Here is a 22357-nt window from a genome sequence, read left to right as displayed (position 1 = left end):
GCAGAAAAACTATCACATTGCATTTTTACTTTTCCCTTTGTTCCCAGACAGACTGGTCAATCTCTTTTTGTCTTTTGGGTTTTTTTCAAAAAATTGGTTCTAACGTTTACTGAGCATTATGTTCTAAGACCAATTTTCCAGGCTCTTTATGTGCTTTCGCCACTTGGTCCTCACGGCAGCCCCATGATATGGACAGTCTCACAGGATATATACTTGGTGCCAAATAAATACCTTTGCATGGATGAGTAGACAAATTCCTTTTTACAGAGGAGGAAAAGCCCCTCTTGTTGTCTTCAGTTTGCCTTTGTCTAGCACATGCCTGGCATGTAATAGTCAGGATGACAACAGAAGTATCACACAGGCTTGGGTTCAACTTCTACCTCGCCTGCTAAAAAAGAACTCCCAGTAACAGCACTGCTCTGATCTGGGAGCACAGATGGTGCTTTACGTACATGGCTGCATCCCATCATGCAGGTAGGTAAGTGAGTGACTGGTCCAAGCATCTATGATAAATTGCAGGAGAGCAGTGCGTACATCGCAGGTTGAATTCCATGCTCTTTCGAAATCCCACGTCCTCCCAGTTGCCTCCATAAAATAGGATGTCTGCCTGTCTTCCCTTTTCTCTCAGTGAATACTTTGCAGGTTGACGATAAACTTGCAACATTCTCCAAGTGGAACTGGTGGAATTGTCCAAACTGAGAAAATGCTGAGGTGAAATATGCTTCCTCCGCACTGTAACGAAGAGTGTTTCTGTAGCCAGTTCCAGCTCTTGTACTTACTCTTGCCCAGTCAGCCATGAACCATAGGAGGGGGTGTGGAGGCGCTGAAGGAATTTTGAATATGGGGTATTTGCTGTTTAGTGTCTTTAGGACGACAGTGCTGACTTGTTTTCTCTAGAAGATCCTGATTTGACAGTGCTCTTGCTTCCATATTACATTTTATCTTGGATTTCATGAAGCGTTGCTCTTTTGTTCACAGATCATCACATTTCACAGAGTTCAAACCTTATGGAACAAAGTTGTAGAACAAATTTCCCAAACAGATCTAACAGGCCTTCCTTGGCACCTTTTAAAAAAAAAAAAAACCTACTTTTTCTTGAAAGAGTAGAAGCAGAAGCTACTGAAAAACATACAGGATGTGTGCCGTGATTTTCTTCCAGCCCCCGTGCTTTCACTCATACAGGGCATGGAACAGAGCTGGGGCTACGAATTGCACCCCAGCTTTAAAGTCCCTTCAGGAGGCCCCACATGAGCTAGAGTCTGTCACAAAGCCTCATGCGCCTCTGCTCTTTCTGTTTATATGTAGATGACAATGTGGTTCCGGTTCTTGGGGTTTCACATTCCTCTGACTTAAGGGTTCAGGAGAACATGATCACTCAAGCAAAACTCTAGTGGAACCATTAAATTGCTTGGGAATTGGAAATAAAAATGTTCCCACAGCCACTTCTTACCAGTGTTTTACTGCTCAATAGTTAGAAGGATCCAGTTTCCCCAGTTCTGAGATCAACCTACAAACTACTGTGTGAACACCTGTGAGATGCCCAGCATTGTGGTAGGTACTGAGAGGAACCCATTCAAGCATAAGACACAATGCCCACCCTCAAAGAGCTTAAAATCTAGTTGGGCAAACCTAAGTACTGTACAGACAGAAAACAATACCTCACAGTACAAGGTAGCTCAGAACTCTACAGGTGGGAACAATCAGATGTCTTTTGCAAAAGCCTTAAAATCAGCTTTTGCTGGAATCAGCTCATCTCCTGGTACTGTGTTGAGCTGGGCTTTACTGTTCCAGGATCCCAAACTTTTTTACATTAGGAATCAACTCAAGAGTCATTAATCACTTGAAGGGTTTGTCTATCCCCACCCCATCACTAATCAGCTGTGAGTAAAATGGCCTGAGGAAAGTTTACAGATGATGGGACCAAGATACTCATTCCCTTGAGTATCTCAGCAGTGGTAAGTTCTTGTGCTTATGCCCTTGTATGAAAGAAAGAAATCTACTTGGGGGAAAAATGTGACCTATGGACTGAATTGTTACCTTTGTGTGGCATATTCCCTGTTTCTAGGGCAGCCCAGGAGACAAAGAACACATTTATTTCGTGGAAAAGGATAGGGAGCAGGGCAAGAAACAGAAACCAGGGGATTGCACAATCATGGCATTTTAAAATCCCTCCAGGAAGTTTATGTTTCGAGTCCTTTGGAAGAGCAAAGTACAGCTGTTTGAAAGGAGAGTTTCCTGAGGGACCCCAGCCCCAACTCTGCTGTGTGCTGGATTTCCCTCAGCCAGAGGCATCATCCCAACACCTCCTTCCCCAGCCCTTGTCAAGCAGGTGACTCTGTCAGGACCCGGCCCTGGGCAGGCCTAAGCCTCCCCCCAGCAGAAACCACAGGCCTCAGATAGCATCAAGGTGTTCACAGGGAAGAAGCAGAATGGGGAAGGGTGAAAAGAAACAGTCCGCTGGATCTCAGCAGAGTAGAGTGATTTAGTATGCAAACCAGTCCGGACTTGCTGTGTTGAAATCATTCTCCAAAGAAGCCCGTTCCTTGGATGGCCAGTGAGAGGGTGATATTATATGCATAATTTCACAAACTCAACATAACAAGTTTGGGGTGCAGATTTATTGCACAAAATGAAAACTGCCCCTTAATCCATCTAGCTGATGGGAAACGTGTAAATATTAACATGTAGCGCTCATTTGAAGCCCTCCCATCCTGCCACTAGCTTAGTCATCTGTGTATCTCCTTCAGGCCAGGGACAATTTGATAGGGTATGGTGCAGAATTCTCTCTGGAGGCCTACTCAGTCTTTCAGAATGACCAAGAGACCCTTTGTCTCCTCCCTTTCTTCTGCTGGAGCCTCGAGGGCGATGTCCTGAGCTTTCCACCGTCAACCTCCAACCAGTGATGTCACCATTTTCTCCCTCCTGTCCATCCCTATGAGTCCCGAGTGCCCTTACTCTCGCCCCGTGTGTGCAATACATCTTCATTCTGCTACCCTTTGGTCTTGGGTCTCTGTGCCCACTGGATCCACAACAGTGTCAGCGTGTGGCAAGTGGACGGCTGAGGGGAAAGCAAGCCGGGTGGTTAGCGATGAAGAATGAGGGCTTTGGAACCAGACAGCCCTGGCTTGGTGCCCTGCCTCGTGGCATTCACTGTATAATCTGAGTGTCAGGAGCCGCAGTTTCTTCACTTATAAAACGAGGAACAGAATACACGTTCAGAGAGCTGTGGGAAGATTAAACCAGGCTCTACTCCACTCTTCTGTTAAGGGTACCCATTTTAAAATACCCATCCATACACAGCAGTTATTAGGTGAGAGCCTTTGGTGGGCCTCCGGTGCTCGTTATCGAGGATTGAGGGTCCCTTCTTTTTCTTCACACAATTAAATTTTTTTTAAGTTTATTTATTTATTTTTGAGAGAGAGAGTGAGAGAGAGAGAAGCTGTGCACGTGCAAGCAGGGGAGGGGCAGAGAGAGAAGAGACAGAAAATTCCAAGCAGGCTCTGTGCTGGCAGCCCCAATGCAGGGCTCGAACTCATGAACTGTGAGATCATGACCTGAGCTGAAATCAAGAGTCAGACGCTCAACTGACTGAAGCCCCCCAGGTGCCCCTCCCTTGCACAACTTAAAAAATTATATTTTATGACTCTGTTGACCTAAAGACAAATATATTACTATTATGTATTAAAGCATTTCTTCAGCCTAAAATTTCTATTTTTCTACTGTTCTAAAAGAAATTCAAGCATTTTTGTGGGCCTCTAAGACTACCGTGGGCCGTGGACACTGTCCTGACAGTGTCTAATGGTTAAGTCAGCCCCGAGTAAGAGATCTGTTTGTGGAGACTCTTCCCTCTACCGTTTCATCGTTATTAACTGCTTTCTGGAAGTTGCTGGTCCCTCTGGCATGCAGGATATACCCTTCTACCTTCCCCCCAACCCTGGCTAGCCCAGCCACCCCCAAGGTCCCAGGGGGGAGCCCCTTACTCCCCTAGTCCTGCCGCTCCTTTGCAGTTTAAATCCAGCTCTTCATTCCTTCGTTTGAGTCTCATTTCCTGTGAGTATTCTTGGCCTGGTAAAATGACAATGAATTTTCTGATCAACTGTTTTCTCACTGAGGTATTGATGACTGTCTTCTTCCTCTACTCCTTCTAGAATATTTGTATTTTGTCACAGACTGTATACCATAATACAAAGCCATATATCTGATGGAGAAATTTTAATCCAGCAAAGGTAGTACTTTAAAGTAAAGATTGAATTTTGAGAATCATTGACTGTATTGTGCTGGAGCTGTGCATTTGGTGGGTCTTGGTGACATAACTTTGGGTAGAAAGTTCTATGAAGCTGGGGCGCCTGGGTGGCTCAGTCGGTTAAGCGTCCGACTTCGGCTCAGGTCATGATCTCATGGTTCATGGGTTCGAGCCTCGCATCAGGCTCTGTGCTTCTGTATCTCCCTCTCTCTCTGACCATCCCCTGCTCGTGCTGTCTCTCTCTCTCTCTCAGAAATAAAGAAAACATTTTAAAAAAAAAAGGAAAGAAAGTTCTATGAAGCAGAACACAGACTGTCCCCAAAATTCTCTTGGAAAAGCATCATGCCTAATGGAGTCCTGATGGAAATGTCTCTGATCCACGGGGCTGTTTCCCACAACATCACTTAAGGAAGACTTCTGTTCCCCATTTTAAGTCATCTATCCAGCTGTGCTGGCCGTGACCCCACACATATGCCTAAAAAGAAAATCTTACTCCCTCAGTCCCTGTTGTTTTCTAGGTATGGGTAGGAAAGTGTTCTAAGAGATAACACTGTTTATAAAGGATACCGTTTACTACACAGCACAGGCTCTGCTGTGGAATCGCTTGGTTTGATTCCTGGCTTTGTTGTGTATTATTTGCATGACCTTGAAGTCTCAGTCTCCACACTTCTATTTTCTCATCTGTAAAACTGGAAAGGGGGAGGGGGCTGGGTGGGAATAATATCAACTTCACGGAAGTGTTGTGAGGATTCTTAGTTGTTGTGAGGATTATCCACACAAAGCACTTCCCATCATGCCAAGCACACATACCCTCAATAAATGACTGCACTATTATTATTATTATTACTATTATTATTCTTACCACTACCACCACCCCTACTACAACCACCACTAATTCTGTTACTGCCTCTCCAATCCTGATGGCTTAGAGAAAGTGCCTGTGCTGCTTCCCACTTCTCAGGGAGGGGCCTTAACAGTGGGAGAATCTGGCAGAACAGGTTCCTTCAAAGCAGTGGAAAATAGATCAAAGGCAATCACCCAAACCTGGAAAAAGAATGTACTCCTTTGTTTGTTCTTTACTAGTTGTGAAAAAGTTTTCAAAATGTAACTTATGCTGAAGTGAATGTTGTAGCCACTCCTGAAGTAACATGGCTGAGCCTCTCTGGTCTGTGTTCTTCCTGATCCCTGAGGACTGACAGGGGCCACTCTGTGTGTCTGCTGAATGTGGTGAAGGCTGACAGTGTTCTGCGATGATGTTGCCTACATCAGTGAGTAGCGAGCTTAGCAGTCAGCAAAACATGTGGAGACAGCCGAGATGGCGAGACGGCGGAGGGGGGAGCTTCACACCCAGGTGCGAAGTAGACCTATGCCTTGCTGCAAATTGCTCATCGCCCAAAGTGAACTCTCATGGGACTTGGGTAGGCCTCTTGGCTGAAAATAACCGTAGCCCAACTCGTATTAGCTAGAGCAAAAAGGGACATTTATTCTAAAGATTCCATGGGGTATCAAGGAAAACAAGGCAAGAGGCAAACTGACCTCGGATTGAAACCCAGCCCTCAAAATGTTGCCAAAACTTGTGTCTCCCCTCTCTGTCTTGAGTCTCCTCTCTTTCTACAGATTTACTTCCTCTGTGGCTTTGTTGACATATCGCAACAACTCACAAGTTTTGTAAATGACCATACAGCCATCCAAAGAAAGCCTGGTCTCACTTTCTCCAATTCCAGCTTTCCCATGGAAGGAACTGATTGGCCCAGTTTAGGTCAGGTTCCTTTCTCTGATTACCAATTAGCAATGGGAAAAGGTAAAAACTGGTCAGCACATGGGACGTCCACCCTAACTATAGAGCACTTGTGAGCTAGCAAAACCACAGATAGGAGATTATTGAAATAGGGATTGATGAACCTAATGACAAGAGACATGCTGTTCACACTCGGCCCTGTTACTGCATCCTGACCATTCGCAGACTCTTCATCATTTTACCAGAGATATAGGATGTCTCTGTGCCCACTGCCCTTGGTCTCTTTGTGCTGGGCAGACCCCAGCCCTAAACAAGCTGATTGCAGCATAATATGTGGAAATGCCATAGGCTTTAGAATTACACAGACCTGGAGTTAAAAGCCCAGGTCTAACACTAGCTGTGTGAAACTGGGCAACTTACTTAGCCTCTCTGAGTTTTCTTATCTATAAAATAATAGCTATAAATTAATATATATCTAATGGGCTTTTTGTAAAGACTAAGAAAAATAAAGTAACCATATTTAAAGCACTTGGCACATAATAGATGCTCAGTTAGGTTAATTTCATTCTCTAATTAGGTTACCTAGAAATCTTCAGGAGGGTGGAGGAGTGATAGTAGGTGAGAAGGAAGAAAAAGAAAAGTGATAGAATTTTGGATCTAGGAAGTACCCTGCCTCAGGTTTTTTTTTTTTTTACAATTATCCTAAACAAACATTAAATAATTTAAGTGGGTCCGTTGCGCTTGGAAAGCCACAGTTGGATAGATACACTTTAGAGGCAAACCAACAAGGATCTCAAGATCAATGGTGAATGTTTCATTTCTTATTGATTTATTAGTATGATCGTATGGTACTTAATTCCTTTCCCTATAATATATAAAGTCCATGTAATACAATCTAATCACTGAGTTAGTGCATGAAGTACTTCAGCATTGTGTTGTTCATGTTGCTGTTTAGGGAGACTCTCCTCTTTGAGAATGTAGTAAGTCATTTTTTTTTAATGAACTGTAATTTATTGAGTTTTTACAACAACGGCACTGTGCTAAACTTCTACATGCATTGTCTTATTTCTTTCTATGAATTGCTATTGTCCCCATTTTCCAGATAAGGAAATTGAGGCTCAGATAAGTCAAGTGGCAAGGTCAGTTAGCAGTCAGCAATGGAATAGGAATTTGAGCTCCACTTTGCCGGGTCCAGAGCCTGAGCTCTGAACCAGTGTGTGGTCCCGGTTCTCTGCACCTTGGTTTTGGCTTTAAGTTTCAAGACAGGCAACATAAGAAATGGATCCCCAGGAAAATCCGTGCTCAGACCGTCTCATTTGATAAGGGATAATCTCATGGCTTCCGTGCACCCACACAGTGTTGCTTCATGGGTTTAAATGCAAAGCCACAGAATTATAGGAAGAAAAATAGTAGAACAGCAGATTCATGACCTGCTTGAATACAACTATGCCGATTACTCACTTGGAGGATAATAGTGATGAAGGGTTTCACAGATAAATCTGTGAAAAAAAGAAACTGGAAAATGTGTCTTTTTGACTCTTTAGTGTTTCTTGGTCAAAATTGTGCTCCCTCCAGTTCTCTGCAGCTGAGGGAGGCTGTGTGTGCATGCGTGTGGAGTATTTGGGCCTGCTCCAGCGGTATCACATTTGGTGATGGGTTGTGGGCGTTATCAATAACTTCTGACAATATGGGAAGTATTTTCCATCCACTGACCTATGTACCAATTACAGAGCTGATGTCATCTCGAACCACTAATTGACCTGCTCCACCAGAAACAGCTTAATCTGTTTGGTCGGCACTACTGTGAGTTTCATTATATTCCAGACTGTGCTCCATTTGTACCTTTTCCTTTTTGAATTCATCCTGTGTATAAATGCGGGGGGGGGAGGGGAGAACCACTTAAATATTATGTTGCTTTTGACTAAAAGCATTTCTGGATTAGTAGTTCATATTTTTCTTCTTTATCCCTCCTTTGTTTTTCAGCTCCAGGGTTCCTTGAAAAGAAAACAGGTGGTTAACCTGTCTCCTGCCAACAGCAAGAGGCCCAATGGCTTTGTCGACAACTCATTCCTTGATATCAAAAGAATCCGTGTCGGGGAGAGCCTCTCTGCAGGACAAGGAGGCCTCCAAGTAAATAATGGACAAAATCAGATGATGTCAGGGACCTTGCCCATGAGCCAGGCACCCCTGCGAAAGACTAACACTCTGCCACCACATACACATTCTCCTGGGAATGGTATCTTCAACATGGGCTTGAAGGAAGTGAAGAAGGAACCGGGAGAGACTCTATCTTGTAGTAAGCACATGGATGGCCAGATGACCCAGGAGAATATTTTTTCCAATAGGTATGGAGATGACCCTGTAGAGCAGCTCATGGATCCGGAGCTGCAGGAACTATTCAATGAACTGACCAACATATCTGTGCCTCCCATGAGTGATCTTGAGCTGGAGAACATGATCAATGCCACCATAAAGCAGGATGACCCATTTAACATTGACTTGGGTCAGCAAAGCCAGAGGAGCACTCCCAGGCCCTCCTTGCCCATGGAGAAGACAGTGATCAAAAGTGAATACTCCCCGGGCCTGACCCAGGGCCCCTCGGGCTCTCCTCAGTTGAGGCCCCCATCAGCCGGCCCTGCATTCTCCATGGCCAACTCTGCCCTCTCTGCTTCATCCCCAGTCCCTTCTGTCCCTCAGAGCCAGGCACAGCCTCAGACAGCCTCAGGAGCAAGCCGGGCCCTGCCAAGCTGGCAGGAGGTGTCCCATGCCCAGCAGCTCAAACAGATCGCTGCCAACCGTCAGCAGCACGCCCGGATGCAGCAGCACCAGCCTCCCAGCTGGTCAGCCTTGCCCTCTTCTGCCGGGCCATCGCCGGGTCCATTTGGGCAGGAGAAGATCCCCAGCCCTTCTTTCGGGCAGCAGCCATTCAGCCCACAGAGCTCCCCCATGCCTGGGGTGGCCGGAGGCAGCAGCCAGTCGAAGGTGCTGGCTAACTACATGTACAAGGCCAGCCCATCAGCCCAAGGAGGGCACCTGGATGTTCTCATGCAGCAAAAGCCTCAGGATCTCAGTCGAAGTTTTATTAACAACCCGCACACGGCCATGGAGCCCCGTCATGGCAACACTAAGCCTTTGTTCCATTTTAACTCAGATCAAGCAAACCAGCAGATGCCTTCTGTTTTGCCTTCCCAGAGTAAGCCTTCTCTCCTACACTACACCCAGCAGCAGCCGCAGCAGCCACAGCAGCAGCCACAGCAGCCACAGCAACAGCAGCCACAGAGCTCGATTTCAGCTCAGCAGCAGCCACAGCAGCCGCAGCAGCAGCAGCAGCAGCAGCCACCATCCCAGCCCAGCCAGCCTCTGTCAAGCCAGCCTTTGCTAAGGTCACCCTTGCCTCTTCAGCAAAAGATCCTGCTTCAGAAAATTCAGAACCAGCCCCTCACAGGACTGGGATATCAAGTCTCCCAACAGCACAGACAGGTAAGACAGTAAGTTTGCTACTCCAAACACAGAGGAACCAGAGATCGTTTAGCTTGGTCATTATGCTTTGGTTGCCTCTACGTTTGTGTGGGGAGAGGATCAAGACCACAAAGGCTGTAGTGGTCCTGTCAGATTCCCATGAAGGCCTCATGACGCCTGGCTCACTTCAGGCATCTGGAGACAAGAGCTAGTATCTTCTTGTAGAGCATCACTGCCGTTGGGATCTGCAGTGATCAAAGTCTCTTGCTTACTAAGAATGTTGTGTTACATTCATGCCTTTAGTGATGCGTCCATTTGCCAATAAGATTCTAATATGCCCAATGTTTATTCGTCAATAAATCGGTCATTAAATCAACATACGTATTGTCCTGAGTACCTGCCATGTGCAGGCCGTTGTGGTTATACCGATATTGAAATATTGAATATTGAAATAGTCCCAGACACGGGATTAAGAATATTTAATGACCAGTCTACACCACACCAGCCTACTGAAATGTATAAATGCCCAACCCATCATTATAGCTGTGACTCTATGCTGGTGCATTAAGTAAGACATGGGCCCTGTCTGCAAGCACAGTCTGCAGAGCGAGGTAGGTCTTAAAGCTATCATTTTAATACTATGGAAAGGGTAATAACATGAGAGCCCAGCGGTTGGGTATCTTACCCTGCAAGGGGAAGTGTTTTGGACAAAGTAATGCCTGCATTACGTGTAAAAGGATGAAATCGTCATCACGGCAAACAAAAAAAATATCTCTGGTTACCTTATATCCTGTGATTAACATAAAGCAGAAGTTTTACTCTGCCCCAGACAGGAATAGTAGGAGGAGAGAGCTCTGCGCCCCCAGAGCACGCATTGGTGAGTAAGCTCGAATCCCCAGGGAATTGGAGAGAGGAAACTCTTCCTGGAAGGAAGGAAGTCTGAATGTTGCTTTGTGCGCGTAACTTGACAGGTCTGCGTTGGTGTCCAAGCACAAAGACAACATGCTCCATCTCAAATCAATATGTCAAGATAGTATGACAGCACTGAGCCTAATTCTAGTCACATTCCTAGAGTAGTTTTCATGGCTACTGCCCAGAAAATAATACCACAAGGCACCGCAGACTGTAGCCAAGCTCACCTTTGCCCTAGATGTGTGCCAGGAGAACACTGGGCTCAACCAGGATTCAAGAGCTCTGCACCAAGTAAAGCTTGGCCCTCTTATCCACTTAAGAGTTGTTTGGGGAGGGGAGGGGCGGTTATTGCGGTTGATGAAGGATGATCCTGAGGAGACTCATGAGTATATTTTCAGAGCTTCTTCTTAATGCAGGTAATTTGGGGATCATTTATAAACAAATGGTATCGTGGAACTACTTCCTAACAACATGGATGGCCATTGTGGTTTGGACGAATCCGGGTTCAGATTCTTACTCTGATGCTCACTAGCTGTGTGACCTCAGGCTAGTCACTGGACCTCACTGTGCCTGAATTTTCTCACCTATAAACAGGGCTGATTAACAATATTTTTTTTAGAATAAAATGAGATAATTTTGCACCCAGAGTTTAGGATAAAGTTGCCAAGTATTATGATTATCATGGAAAGAACCACATATGACATCAGAATTTTCTAACAGTATTACTCTTATATAGGAGATGTGCTGGAATAAGTCCCAAATTCTAACATAAATTGTTTTAGAGGAATAAAAGAAAACTATCCTTGATTCTTTTATTGTCCAGCAGTATGGGGAGTAGATAGTGATTTACCCTCCTTGGGCAAGGACTTCTGATTATAAAAATGGAAATAATAAGTAAGAATGTAGATAATAATTTATAATTAATAAATAGGTAGTGTTATTAATAAAGGTAGTATTTATTATGCACTTTGTATCTGGCATTGCATGTGTCTCTCTTACTTATGGTATCCCATTTCACCCATATGAAGGAAATACCATTATTCACATCTTACGGTTGTGGCAATTGAGGCACAGAGGGGTTAAGTAACTTTTCCAAAGTCACACAGATGTGAAGTAGCAGAGCCAGGAATCTGATGATCTACTCTGAAGGTTGTACTTTCAGCCAGTAGGCTATACAGCTCACAGGTAGGATTTGTTGGGAAATGAATGACCACTTGTGGGCCACTGTGAAATTCTGAGAAATAATATTTCTTATAATATTGATCCATTGATCCATTTTTACATAATCTAAGAGTAGATTAAGCCCTTTGGGGATAAAGAAAGTCTTCATCTCTAATCTTCAGAGAAGTTAAAGGAAAGAATTAAAAAAAAATCTGTGTGACTGTTGACCTTCCTGAGAGTGAATATTATGGACCTAACGAAAAAAGGAAATTTACAATAGGTACTATACCTCTTTGGTGCCCCCATCAGCCCTTCTTTGGGAGCCTTCCTGCTACCTCCAACATCCTTGGTCCTGTTTCTGGCTCCGTTGCTCAAATCAGCTATATACCACACTCATGACCTCTTTCTCCTCACCCAAGCTTCCAGGCCCCAAGCACGCCATTGGGTTCTAATGGCCAAATCAACAAACATCTCTCAATGCCTTAGATAAAAACTAGTTTTTTCCAGTGCATATGACACATATGATGCCAAGATAATTTTCATCTTCCCAAGAAAGTTCTTTAAAAGTGGTAAAAATGGCAGCAGCATTTCAAGCTAAAGACCTCTTCTATATAGGCTGGCCATGGCTACCCATTTACAGCTTTATACTAACTTTGTAGATTGAATCAAATTGTCCCTTCCTGCTTAATGGTTCTAAGAGGGAGGATGTGGAAGTCCTGTGTGTCTGAGTTGTAAGCAAATGTACCAGAACTCCATAGTCATATAAGTGTTGCCCTCTTAAAACCCTTCACCTATGGGAGGCTGGATTTATGCTAATAAGGGTGCTATTGTTCAATACAGTTACGGGATTTTTTTCTCTGGGGATTGTCTTCAGAGCTTTTAGCACACTGAGTGGATTATTACCAGTGCAGTAATATCCATCCTTGTCAGAGTGATCTTTGAAAACAGTCAAGATGGGTAATGCTGCTTTGGGTCAAAACCAAGAAATAACTAATAGGATAGGACTGGATTTAAAGTTTGGTTTGTGAACTTTTTCTAAAGGCAATAACGAAAATGAGTTCTTCCCAAGATGATAATTTTGAGAAGCAACTTTCATTTGGATGTGCATATTTTTAAGGTTTTTCTAATTCTTATTGTCTCATCTAGTATATTGCCAATTATTCTCAGCTCAGGCAGGGTAGTTTTAACCCCACCATTTATAGTAGACAGTACAAATATGTGTTCTCATTTTGGATTAGCAAACTCTTTGTTGCTCAGGACCTAAGCCATAGGAGGGGAGAGAATGGGAATTAAGCAATTCTTAAGTTTATCAACTAGAGCATCTTAAATGAAAGCACTGGTCATGAATTTTTTTCTGCTTGTCATACTCACTTTATGTCAAACTTAGGAAGATTTACTATAGGATTTGCTAATTGGAGCCCCTTAGCCTTGGAAATGGTGGAAATCTGGCCTACTGCTGCAAGATGGTAGATTGAATTTGTCGATCAGTTGCTCGTAATTTACCCAGCAGAATGTGCAAACATGGCCTTCTCTTCACACGTCAGAGATCTGCATCCAGACAGATCTGCATGCTCGGGCAAGGGATAAATTGGAAGAAGTATGTGCCCCTCTCTCTTTATTGGGTGCCCATCTCTGTTCTAGATGTGGATGGTGCCTAGGACATGGAATCAAATTGTTGGAGACCTCTTTATTGTTCCATGCCTGGGGTGGTTTCAAGTAATCCCTTCTCTGGAGCCTGAGAGAACAAATGGTATTTCACAAAATGTCTTCAGTGACTCTGTCTTGCTGATGTTTGGGGCTTGGCAAATGGAAACACCTCCCGGCTATAATTTCCTTTCCTTTCTGATTTGAAGGTTATGAGAGAGGGCAGGAGAAGGATATAATGCATACAGTTCTGATTTATCTTCAGTCACTGAATACTTGTTTAAGGTGTGAAAGAGTTATTGGTTCGCTAGGGCTCATGAGAGTTTAATCCAAAAGCTCTAACCTTTTGAACCAAAAAATGATCTTTTTCAGAGCTGTATAATCAGACACTTAAAAGTGTAATTTTTTTTTCTAACATTAGATCCATGAAACTCAAGTGAGTTCTATATTTGGTCTAGAATTATCCCATCTCTAAAAATTCTGAGAGGGAATGCAGCCAGTGAATGGATAGTTTGTTATGACCGAAACATAAATTTGTACATTTCCTCCTTAGTTTAAAGCCAAGCTCCTCAATCATATATTAAGATTGTCACCCCACTCTCTCTACCTAGCCAAGTTTATCCTTCACTACTCTGCATATCAACCCTTGGCATAAGTTAGACAAGTCTAATGTTCTCCTCTCTTCTTAAAGTAATTTTGTATATCTGATCTTAAAGATGAACACCCAGTTGGGGGTGAAGGAGTCACTATACCTCTTGACTACTGACAAATCCTTGTAATTGCCCAGTGAGAGTGCCAGAGAAGAGACAGAACCTTGAATCAGCAGGGAATGCCTTTTCTAATGGGAAAATAATTATGAATTCAATGTTCTGCAACAATATAACATCCAAACCACCTCTTTGCTGGGGGCTAGAGGTTGGTGAAAGGGTCAGCCAGTTAGTCTAGCACCAGGGTTTGGGTTTAGGGGCTAGAACCAGGTTAAAAGAAGCCAGGAGTGTGAAGGGTTATATATAAGGCCAACTCAATATCCTAAACAAGCTGGGACACAAAATCAGTCCAGAATCCAGGAGTGAAACCACAAGGTGGTAACAAACCTGCGATCATGGGTCAAGAACAAACGACATGAAATCTAAAGTGAAGATAGGATAGCGCCCCCCAAGAGAGGCTAGGTGATTTTTGCAAATGAGCCTTGACAATTTGGTGTTTTCCATTATGACTCACTTCGGCTAGGCTGTGCTGGCGAGGGAGACAAGGGCTGGCACGGGTGTACTGAGGATCATCCATGGCAGACCAAACATTATGTTTGCATTTTCATCTTGTCTTTGATAGTTTATCATTTAATCTCTTAAGTTGAAAAGTAAATAAAAGTTTAATATTCCACAAAATTAGTGCGAAGGCTAGGATGCCGAGTGAATTCCCAGACACTTATGTCCCTGTGATTTATATGGAAGAATCTTGATAGGCAAGATTAGCAGGAGGGATTTTGCATGTGTTTTGTTAGTTTCTGTTAGTTGGTTTGTTCTCTCTAACATTCGTACCAACTCTGTGCCACATACAAATAACCCAAGTGGTAGATGTTATCGGCCTCTTTTTTACACATGAGAGCACAGAGGTTCCGTGAAGTTTAAATAACTTATTCAGAACTAAAGTTTGTAACTGGTCTGATTGTAAGCCCAGCATTAATAACTACTCTGCTGCCTATGTTAAGGAACTAGGTAAAAGTGATGTGGCTTGTGCTCACAGGCCCTTTTTTTGTTTTTGTTTTTTTTTTTTTTGGATACCTGTTTGAAATTTCATTACTGTCTACATGCCCAGTTCATTTCCACCTCAGGGAAAATGTAAGGCAATTCTGATGCAGGGAGAGGTCTCCAAACAAGTTCACTTATCTGAATCCACAGATCTCTATGTTTCCTGGTCTTCCCAACCAAGAGCCATAAACTAAAGATCTTGGGCCTAAATTGAGTACTGCCCCATTCCAAACTCTAAAAATAGTTTTTCTTCCTTCATTCAAAAAATAGTTGTTGAGTGCTTGCTCTAGGTCAGGCACAGTTCTGGACACTGATACCACTTCTCAGAACAAAGAAGAAGGCATGATATGTTAAGGGGAAAAAATAAAATTTGAAAAAAGTTTAAAAAAAATTAAATAATCAGAGATTATTTTCAAATTGAGCTATTTTCATCAGATTGCAGGCTTATTCTTGCTTCTGTGGCGAGCTTGATTTGGTGCCGGGCTTGTTGGTACTTCTGATCCCAGATAAAAATGGAAAATACCCAGGGGACTTAGATTTTAGAGGAAAAAGTTCAAGAGTTTGGTTAGCTTTTTTCAATGATAAAGAAAATTCATTCACTTTCTTATTCTTTAACATGATCCATCAAGATTTAGAAACTGTCCAGGGTCACTGTTAGAGTTTCATAATAGGGCAAAAACATAACTCATATATGCATTCATATGATGAAAGTTTATTAAGCACCTACAGTGTGTCAGGAATTGGTGATTAAAAGATTAAGTGATGCACAGAGCCCTGTTTTCACTCATCTAAAAGATCACAAAGGCATGATCCCTCCCCTCAATGAGCTTTTGATCTGAAGGAGATAACCTGTCCCTAACACTTATTAGATTCTTATTGTGTGCCTATATTATGATCCACTCTGTATGTTACTAACTGAGCCCAAATCACATGAGCCTTCCCCCTGAGTCTACAGGTTCAACTTTGAATGTGTTATTTTAACCTTTTACAGAGTAGATCTCTATTTGCTGGATATTCCACTTTCATTTCTATTTTATTTTGTCATCCTAGTATGTAATAGCCCAGAGCACAATAGAGTGAATTGGTGTAAAGCAACAATTAATTCCTGTATCCCTCAATAAGGAAATAAACACAATAACAAGAAGAGCATGTTAGCCTTGGAATCATAATGCATAGGGTTTAAATCCACACTTAGGGGAATGACTTCTATTATTCTCATTCCAAGGTCTTTGTCAGCATGTTGCATCCATCAATAAGAGCTGTGCATTTAAAGCATTAGTATGTAATTCAGCCTGTTGAATACCAACTTTCCAACAGGGGGGAAGGGGGTATGAGGTTAAGAAATAGATTTGATCCTAGAGCTGGAAATGCAAGAGGGTTAATGGAAAATCTGACAGATATTTAACTATAATGTGCATTAACGTAGGTGACTCAAACAACCCCCTTTCACCCATTCTAATTAGTTTTGCCTTTTCTAATCAGATGTCAGTTGTTATCAGTTTGGTTGGGGGGGGAGGGTTCTTTTTGTGAAATCGAAAAGAAGCAACAACCCATTTAGCCAGTGCACTAATCAGTAAATTTTCACATTAATGGTTAATTAAAGTCATGCACAGAACTTGGGATTCAGAAGGTGTTTATTATAAGGAGTTCTCGATTTGAAACAAAAGACTGCACAAATGTTTAGACTACTAGGATCAGAGACATGTAATGTGAGTGAATCATCTTACCCTTTCACATTGTGTTTTAAGCAGGGAAGACCAAACGTACACACACAGAGCCTAGGCAGTGCTCTGGATACTAATTAGAGAACTCTGGCTGAATATTTGCATTTCATGCAATGAATCTGAACAATAAAGTGGCACTTTATTCTCCAAGCAATAAATTGAGTAGAGCATAATAGAGGGAAGCCAATGACTACTTTCCTGTGCATCCTGCAAAATCAAGTTTCAAGGTCCCCGAGGATGAAAGCATGGGGGTGGTTGACCTGTTTCCCTTTTTTCTACTGCTAATTCCCTCCACCCTGAATCACTGGCATTTTCCACAGTTTGCTTTTCACAGGAGCTTAAGTTCAGCTCCACCTTTAGGAAACATGAACTTCATAAACAGAGAGCTTTTTTGGCCCTTCTTGGTACTCTAAACAGATCTGTGTGGGTGCGTGCATGAGTGTGTGGGCCTCACACTCTGGTCTTGGGCTCACATCTCTGCTCTGTGTCTCAGGGTCTTTATCCCATTCTCATCCCCTTGGCTGTACCCTCTCCTCTTTTACCATGTCCCTACAAATCCGTTTTGAACTCATCTCTTTTCTCTGATCTCCTTGAGACCTGTTTACGGCAAGCTGTAAATAGGGGTGGGGGGAGGAGAGGACATTTAGCCACTGGAGCCAGTATTGGCCACAAGGATGAAGAGACTTTTCCTGGAAAAGGATCTGTGTTGGGGAAAACCGTGTGGCTAATGAGCTGGCAGGCCCATCTCTGTGTCCCACAGACCTCTGGCACAAGAGAATGAATTACCCATGGGCAAAACAGATCCTGAATAGCTTCTAACTGTTGTCCCTTCTCATTTCAAGTGCTGGATACGCTGGCCTGCCACCTTCCAGTCTTGCAAACCTTCAAGTGGAGTGAGCATTCTAAAATAGGAATGTGATCAGGCGCCTGGGTGGCTCAGTCGGTTAAGCACCTGACTCTTGATTTCGGCTCAGGTCAATGAAGTTTGTGAGATCATGCCCCACATGGGGCTCTGCATTGACAATGCAGAGCCTGTTTGGGATTCTCTATCCCTCACTGCCCCTCCCCCATTCTCTCTCTTTCTCTCAAATGGATAAACATTTAAAAAAATAATAAAAATAAAATAGGAATGTGATCGTGTTTGTTGCCTGCTTGAGCCCCATAAATGATCTTCATTGTCTCAGAATAAAATCCAAATCCTCATTTAGCTTATAAAGCCCTACATGACCTAGATCCTGCCACGATTTACTGGTTTCCATTTCCAGCTGTTTTATTCCTTGACTCCCACCTACCCATTCCCTGGTCTTTACCTGTCACACTCGTACACACTCTGTACCCTGGCTTCCACCATAAAATGTGTCCTCCAGTTCCTGAAAAGTACTATGCTTTCCGTCACCCTCAGGTCTCCAAATACGTTGTTCCTTCTGTTTGGAACATTCTTCTGTTCTACTCGGCCCAGCTAACCTAACCCTACTCTTTCTCAGACTCAGCTAAGAAATCTCCTTCAAAAGGTTTCCCTGGCCTCCCATCCTATACTCTCTAGTAGCCGCTCTCTGGTACTTCCTCTCTTTTAGCAGGTATTATCCCTCATATACCTTTGTTATTGTGTGTCTTCCTCAACTAGACTGAAAGGTACTTGAGGCAGGGATTGTGTCCATCTTGTTTACCATTGTACTCCAGCCCCTATCGTGGCTACCAAGTGGGAGATGCCCAAAGCATAGTTGCTGAGCAATGAGCAAAAGAATTACACCATGGACCCATCATCCCTTCTTCTGTTCCGGGGATTTAAGGATGCCAACATATCACCCTCTCCTCCCGAGAAGGAATGAATGGGAACTGGCACTTCCACCTTCCTCCATAATAAGTCTGCCCTTAAAATACCACTTACCCATGGATCTGCACCAGCAACACTAGTTTTCAGGTATGGAAACCAGAGGTCACTCTTCCAGATCCCCATGGGTTAAACTTGTGGAAGGGGATTCTGCAGAGGCTCTCTTGTCGGAGCTTGGAATCATAGGGATAAGAGTCAACTAAGAGAATATTCCAAATGATTCTTTTCTTTTATAAAACATGTATGGAACATTAATAGTTCACCAGCAGTGACCAAAACCCTATCCCTACCCATAACTAATGGACAGAAATGAGATTCTGTGGTGTTATAAGTTTTGTGACAGAAGTTAGCATATGATATTCAGAGACAAAGGCCAAACTCTTTTGGAAGAGGTCAAGTGGCTCAGCGGGGCTGGACTGTAGAGTACACAGTCAGGAGAGGAGAGAGATGAGACTAGGAAACAGGAGCCAAATCATCAGAAGGCATACAAACCATGGTAAGGAGTTTAGAAATTCCTTTTGTGTGGGTCATCTTTAAACAGAGGCATAACTTGAGCCTACTGGAAGGTAGTTGCTTAATTGAAACATGTTGAATGTTAAAGAATTAGATTTGGTCTTCAGAAAACTCACTGTAGTTACAGTACAGAGGACACACTGTGGGACCCAGGCCAAGGGCAAGGAGACCTTCACAATATCTATATGCCAGGGACATTTCAGGTCTGGAACATGCATGTGGTGTGGGCCCTGGCAGCTCTACCCTTTGCCAACCTCAGAACGTCTCTGCAGGTTCAGCTGGCCTCTCGCATTCTCTCCATCACCCATCTATCCCTAGCATCCTTCAAAAATAACTTTCCAGTGTGGGCCCTGGCAGCTCTACCCTTTGCCAACCTCAGAATGTCTCTGCAGGTTCAGCTGGCCTCTCGCATTCTCTCCATCACCCATCTATCCCTAGCATCCTTCAAAAATAACTTTCCAGAGTGCCTGGGTGGCTCATTCAGTTAAGCATCCAACTTCAGCTCAGGTCATGATCTCAACGGTATGTGAGTTTGAGCCCCACATTGGTTTTTTAAAAAGTTAAAAAAAAAAAAAGAACTTTCCATCAGTGCCCCTACCCCTCTGAATCTCATTTTTTCAATGACCAGGCTCTGAACGTCTGCAGTTAGTAGAATTCCTCTCTCTCCCTTGGACCCGCACTCCCAGGTACCACTATAGATGATGCTGGTGACTTCAACCCCACCTCGGCTGCTGCCTGTGTGCTTGCGTTATTGTAAACCTCCCTTTGATCTCCTTCTTTCCAACTCCCTTGTCCCTCCCAGAAACAGGCTGGACAGTGTGTCTGAGAAATTCTGCCTTGTTCCGTGCTCCTCAGGGCCGAGGCCAGCGGCTGGGGGTTCCAGCCACTTCTAGCCTTCTCCCTGGAAATGCAGCCACACTCCAGATCCAGTCATTCCCCGGGGCTCTACGTCACAGGACCAGCTCTCCTTGTGAATGTCTTTTGCCCAATGATGACCTTTTCCCCCTTGGTGGTGGCATCCTGCCCACCTGCTTTGACAGTTCCAAGGTGTCTCAGAACCCCAGCCTGTGTCCTCACTGCCCACATTGCTGTAATCGCCCTTCTTCAAACTGTGAAACAAGCAAAGTTTGTTTCTTCCTCCTCTCGTGTGCACAACATAGTGCCAACACTTTCAGTACTGCTCTTATATTGTATTAGCATTTTGTTTAGGTATCTATTTGGTCCAGTGAAATGGAAATTCCTAGAGGGTTGGGACTTCTGGGAGTTTCTTTTTTCCTCCACTGAAGTCACAGAGCATTTTGTATCTCTAGTTACATTAACTGCTTTCTACTTTGAATTGTAATTAAATCTATATGTCAACCCCGCCACTAAACTGCAAGCTCCTTGAGACCAGTGTCTGTATACAATTTAACTTTGTACCTCCAAGATCTGAAAGAGTGCCTGAGAGAATGTTCCAGCATAAGGACACAGAAACAGAGAGGAGGGGAGAGCAAAGGAAGGAAGGGAAAGACGCTATGATGTGTGTGTGTATGTGTGCGTATGTGCATGTGTGTTACAGGTTGTTTGGTTTTGAAATCAAAGGAAAGGAAACAGGGTCAAATAATTTCTGACATCAACCTGAATATAAAATGTACATTATTGTGAATTTATACATTGCTTACTTCCCAAAATGTAAGCACCTTAATGATCATGTAGCCTTGGTCAAACAACTTGAGTTCCCTGAACTGAGCTGCATGATCTGTGCGGTAATTATGACAACACCTATTTTGCAGGATTGTTGAAAAAATTCCATGAAATAACTCGTGAGACTTATAACAAATATGGGGCCTGTATCTTGTAAACAATTCACAAATGTTAGCTTGCTTTCCTTTGCAAACTAAGGACCATCGGAAACAAATTCACTGAAACAATCCAAACTAAATGTTAGTAGACACTTGCAATGGTTGAATTCCAAAACTGAGCTTTCATTTAACTTTAAGTTTCCAGGCAACTAAGGCAAAAGAAATTATGTGGGGGATTTAGGGGTCCTTTTTCTTTAGTACGAAAGAAAGCATGCCAATTCATCAGTGGAGGCGAATTATTTCCTGGAAACAAATTCAAAGGTACATTTATCACTGGGGGAATTAGGTCACATGATGGACATCTTCCACTGAAAATTTTGCAAAGACACCATGACACTGTTTACTTTGAAGTTTCTGTTATTAAGCTGCATTAAAAACTCGAGGCCAAGATACTGGATTTTAGTTCAGTGAATACTTTTCCTTGGGAAGCTGAGATAATGGGGTACAGATGTAATGTTTTCTGAAGCTCTGTATCAATGGTTTTTGCACTTTGTTTTAGGAAGAATACTTCTCCCTTCCCCTCGGCCTTTCAAGGTTTCCCTGAGAGACCTCCCTGAAACTTAAGGCCCTTCGGGACAGTCTTCAAACCAGGATTCTGGCTTATCCCAAGATAGACTTTGGAGACTATGTAAGAGTGCATAATTAAGATTCTGTTAGACTGCCTCACTCAAAGCTCAATGTCTCGAATGAGGCTCTGGCAAACCCATGCACTGTGTGAAATAGATGAGACCCGTGGAATGTCTACCTCCGAATCAGATTTCAAGGAGAGCTTTTCAAAAATCCTTTTAAGCCATGATCTTTTCCCTCCATATAGAACAAAACTAAAAAACTACAGATGTGACCCCCACCCTGTTCCCCAGACTAAGCTCATTAAAAATCACCATGAAAACATTCAGCAATCGGTATAGTTGTTTATCAATCAGCAGATATTTGAGCACATCCTGTACACAGAACACCATGCCAGCTGCTATAAGAAATGTAATGGGGACACCTGGGTGGCTGAGTTGGTTAAGCATCTGACTCTTGATTTCCTCTCAGGTCATGATCTCATGAGTTTCATGGGTTCAAGCCCCACATTAGGCTCAGGCTCTGTGCTGGCAGCATGGAGCCTGCTTGGAATTCTCTCTCTCTCTCTCTCTCTCTCTCTCTCTCTCTCTCTCTCTCCTCCCTCACTTGCACTATGTTTCTCTCAAAATAAACAAATAAACTTAAAAAAAGAAAGAAACATAATGGATGGGGTGCACTGTGTGATGGGTGCAGCATGGGCATGAGAAATAGAAGGCAAGAATTCTGAACCCAGACTTGTTGCAGAATATTTCACCTTTAGCAATTAGTCCTCATTTACTTCCTCTGTTATAACCTTACACTATAAGCCTGAATCATATGACTCTGAAATTGTATGACTATGAATTCTGAATTATATGACTCTTCTCATCTTTAAATTTGTTATCTTTATCAAAGTAACATAGGCAAATAATTTAAAAATATGAGTAGTACTAAGACACAAAAGCTATTCCTTGGCACCCCCTTCCTTCACCCTTCA

General features: G+C 43.2%; 1 protein-coding gene across 2 annotated transcripts in view; it reads left to right on the top strand.

Moving 5' to 3' along the window:
- Positions 1-22357, top strand: part of MAML2 (mastermind like transcriptional coactivator 2) — a 346655-nt gene that overhangs the window by 227697 nt on the left and 96601 nt on the right. For both annotated transcript variants that reach the window (XM_077779938.1, XM_077779937.1), the window contains exon 2: positions 7965-9461. In XM_077779938.1, coding sequence (XP_077636064.1) covers positions 7965-9461 — 1497 coding nt within the window. The remainder of the gene's footprint in view (positions 1-7964; positions 9462-22357) is intronic.

This window comes from Crocuta crocuta, unplaced genomic scaffold (assembly GCF_008692635.1).
Source record: "Crocuta crocuta isolate KB4526 unplaced genomic scaffold, BGI_CrCroc_1.0 scaffold98, whole genome shotgun sequence".
Classification (NCBI taxonomy): domain Eukaryota; kingdom Metazoa; phylum Chordata; class Mammalia; order Carnivora; family Hyaenidae; genus Crocuta; species Crocuta crocuta.
This window is presented reverse-complemented; position numbering and strand designations above follow the sequence as displayed.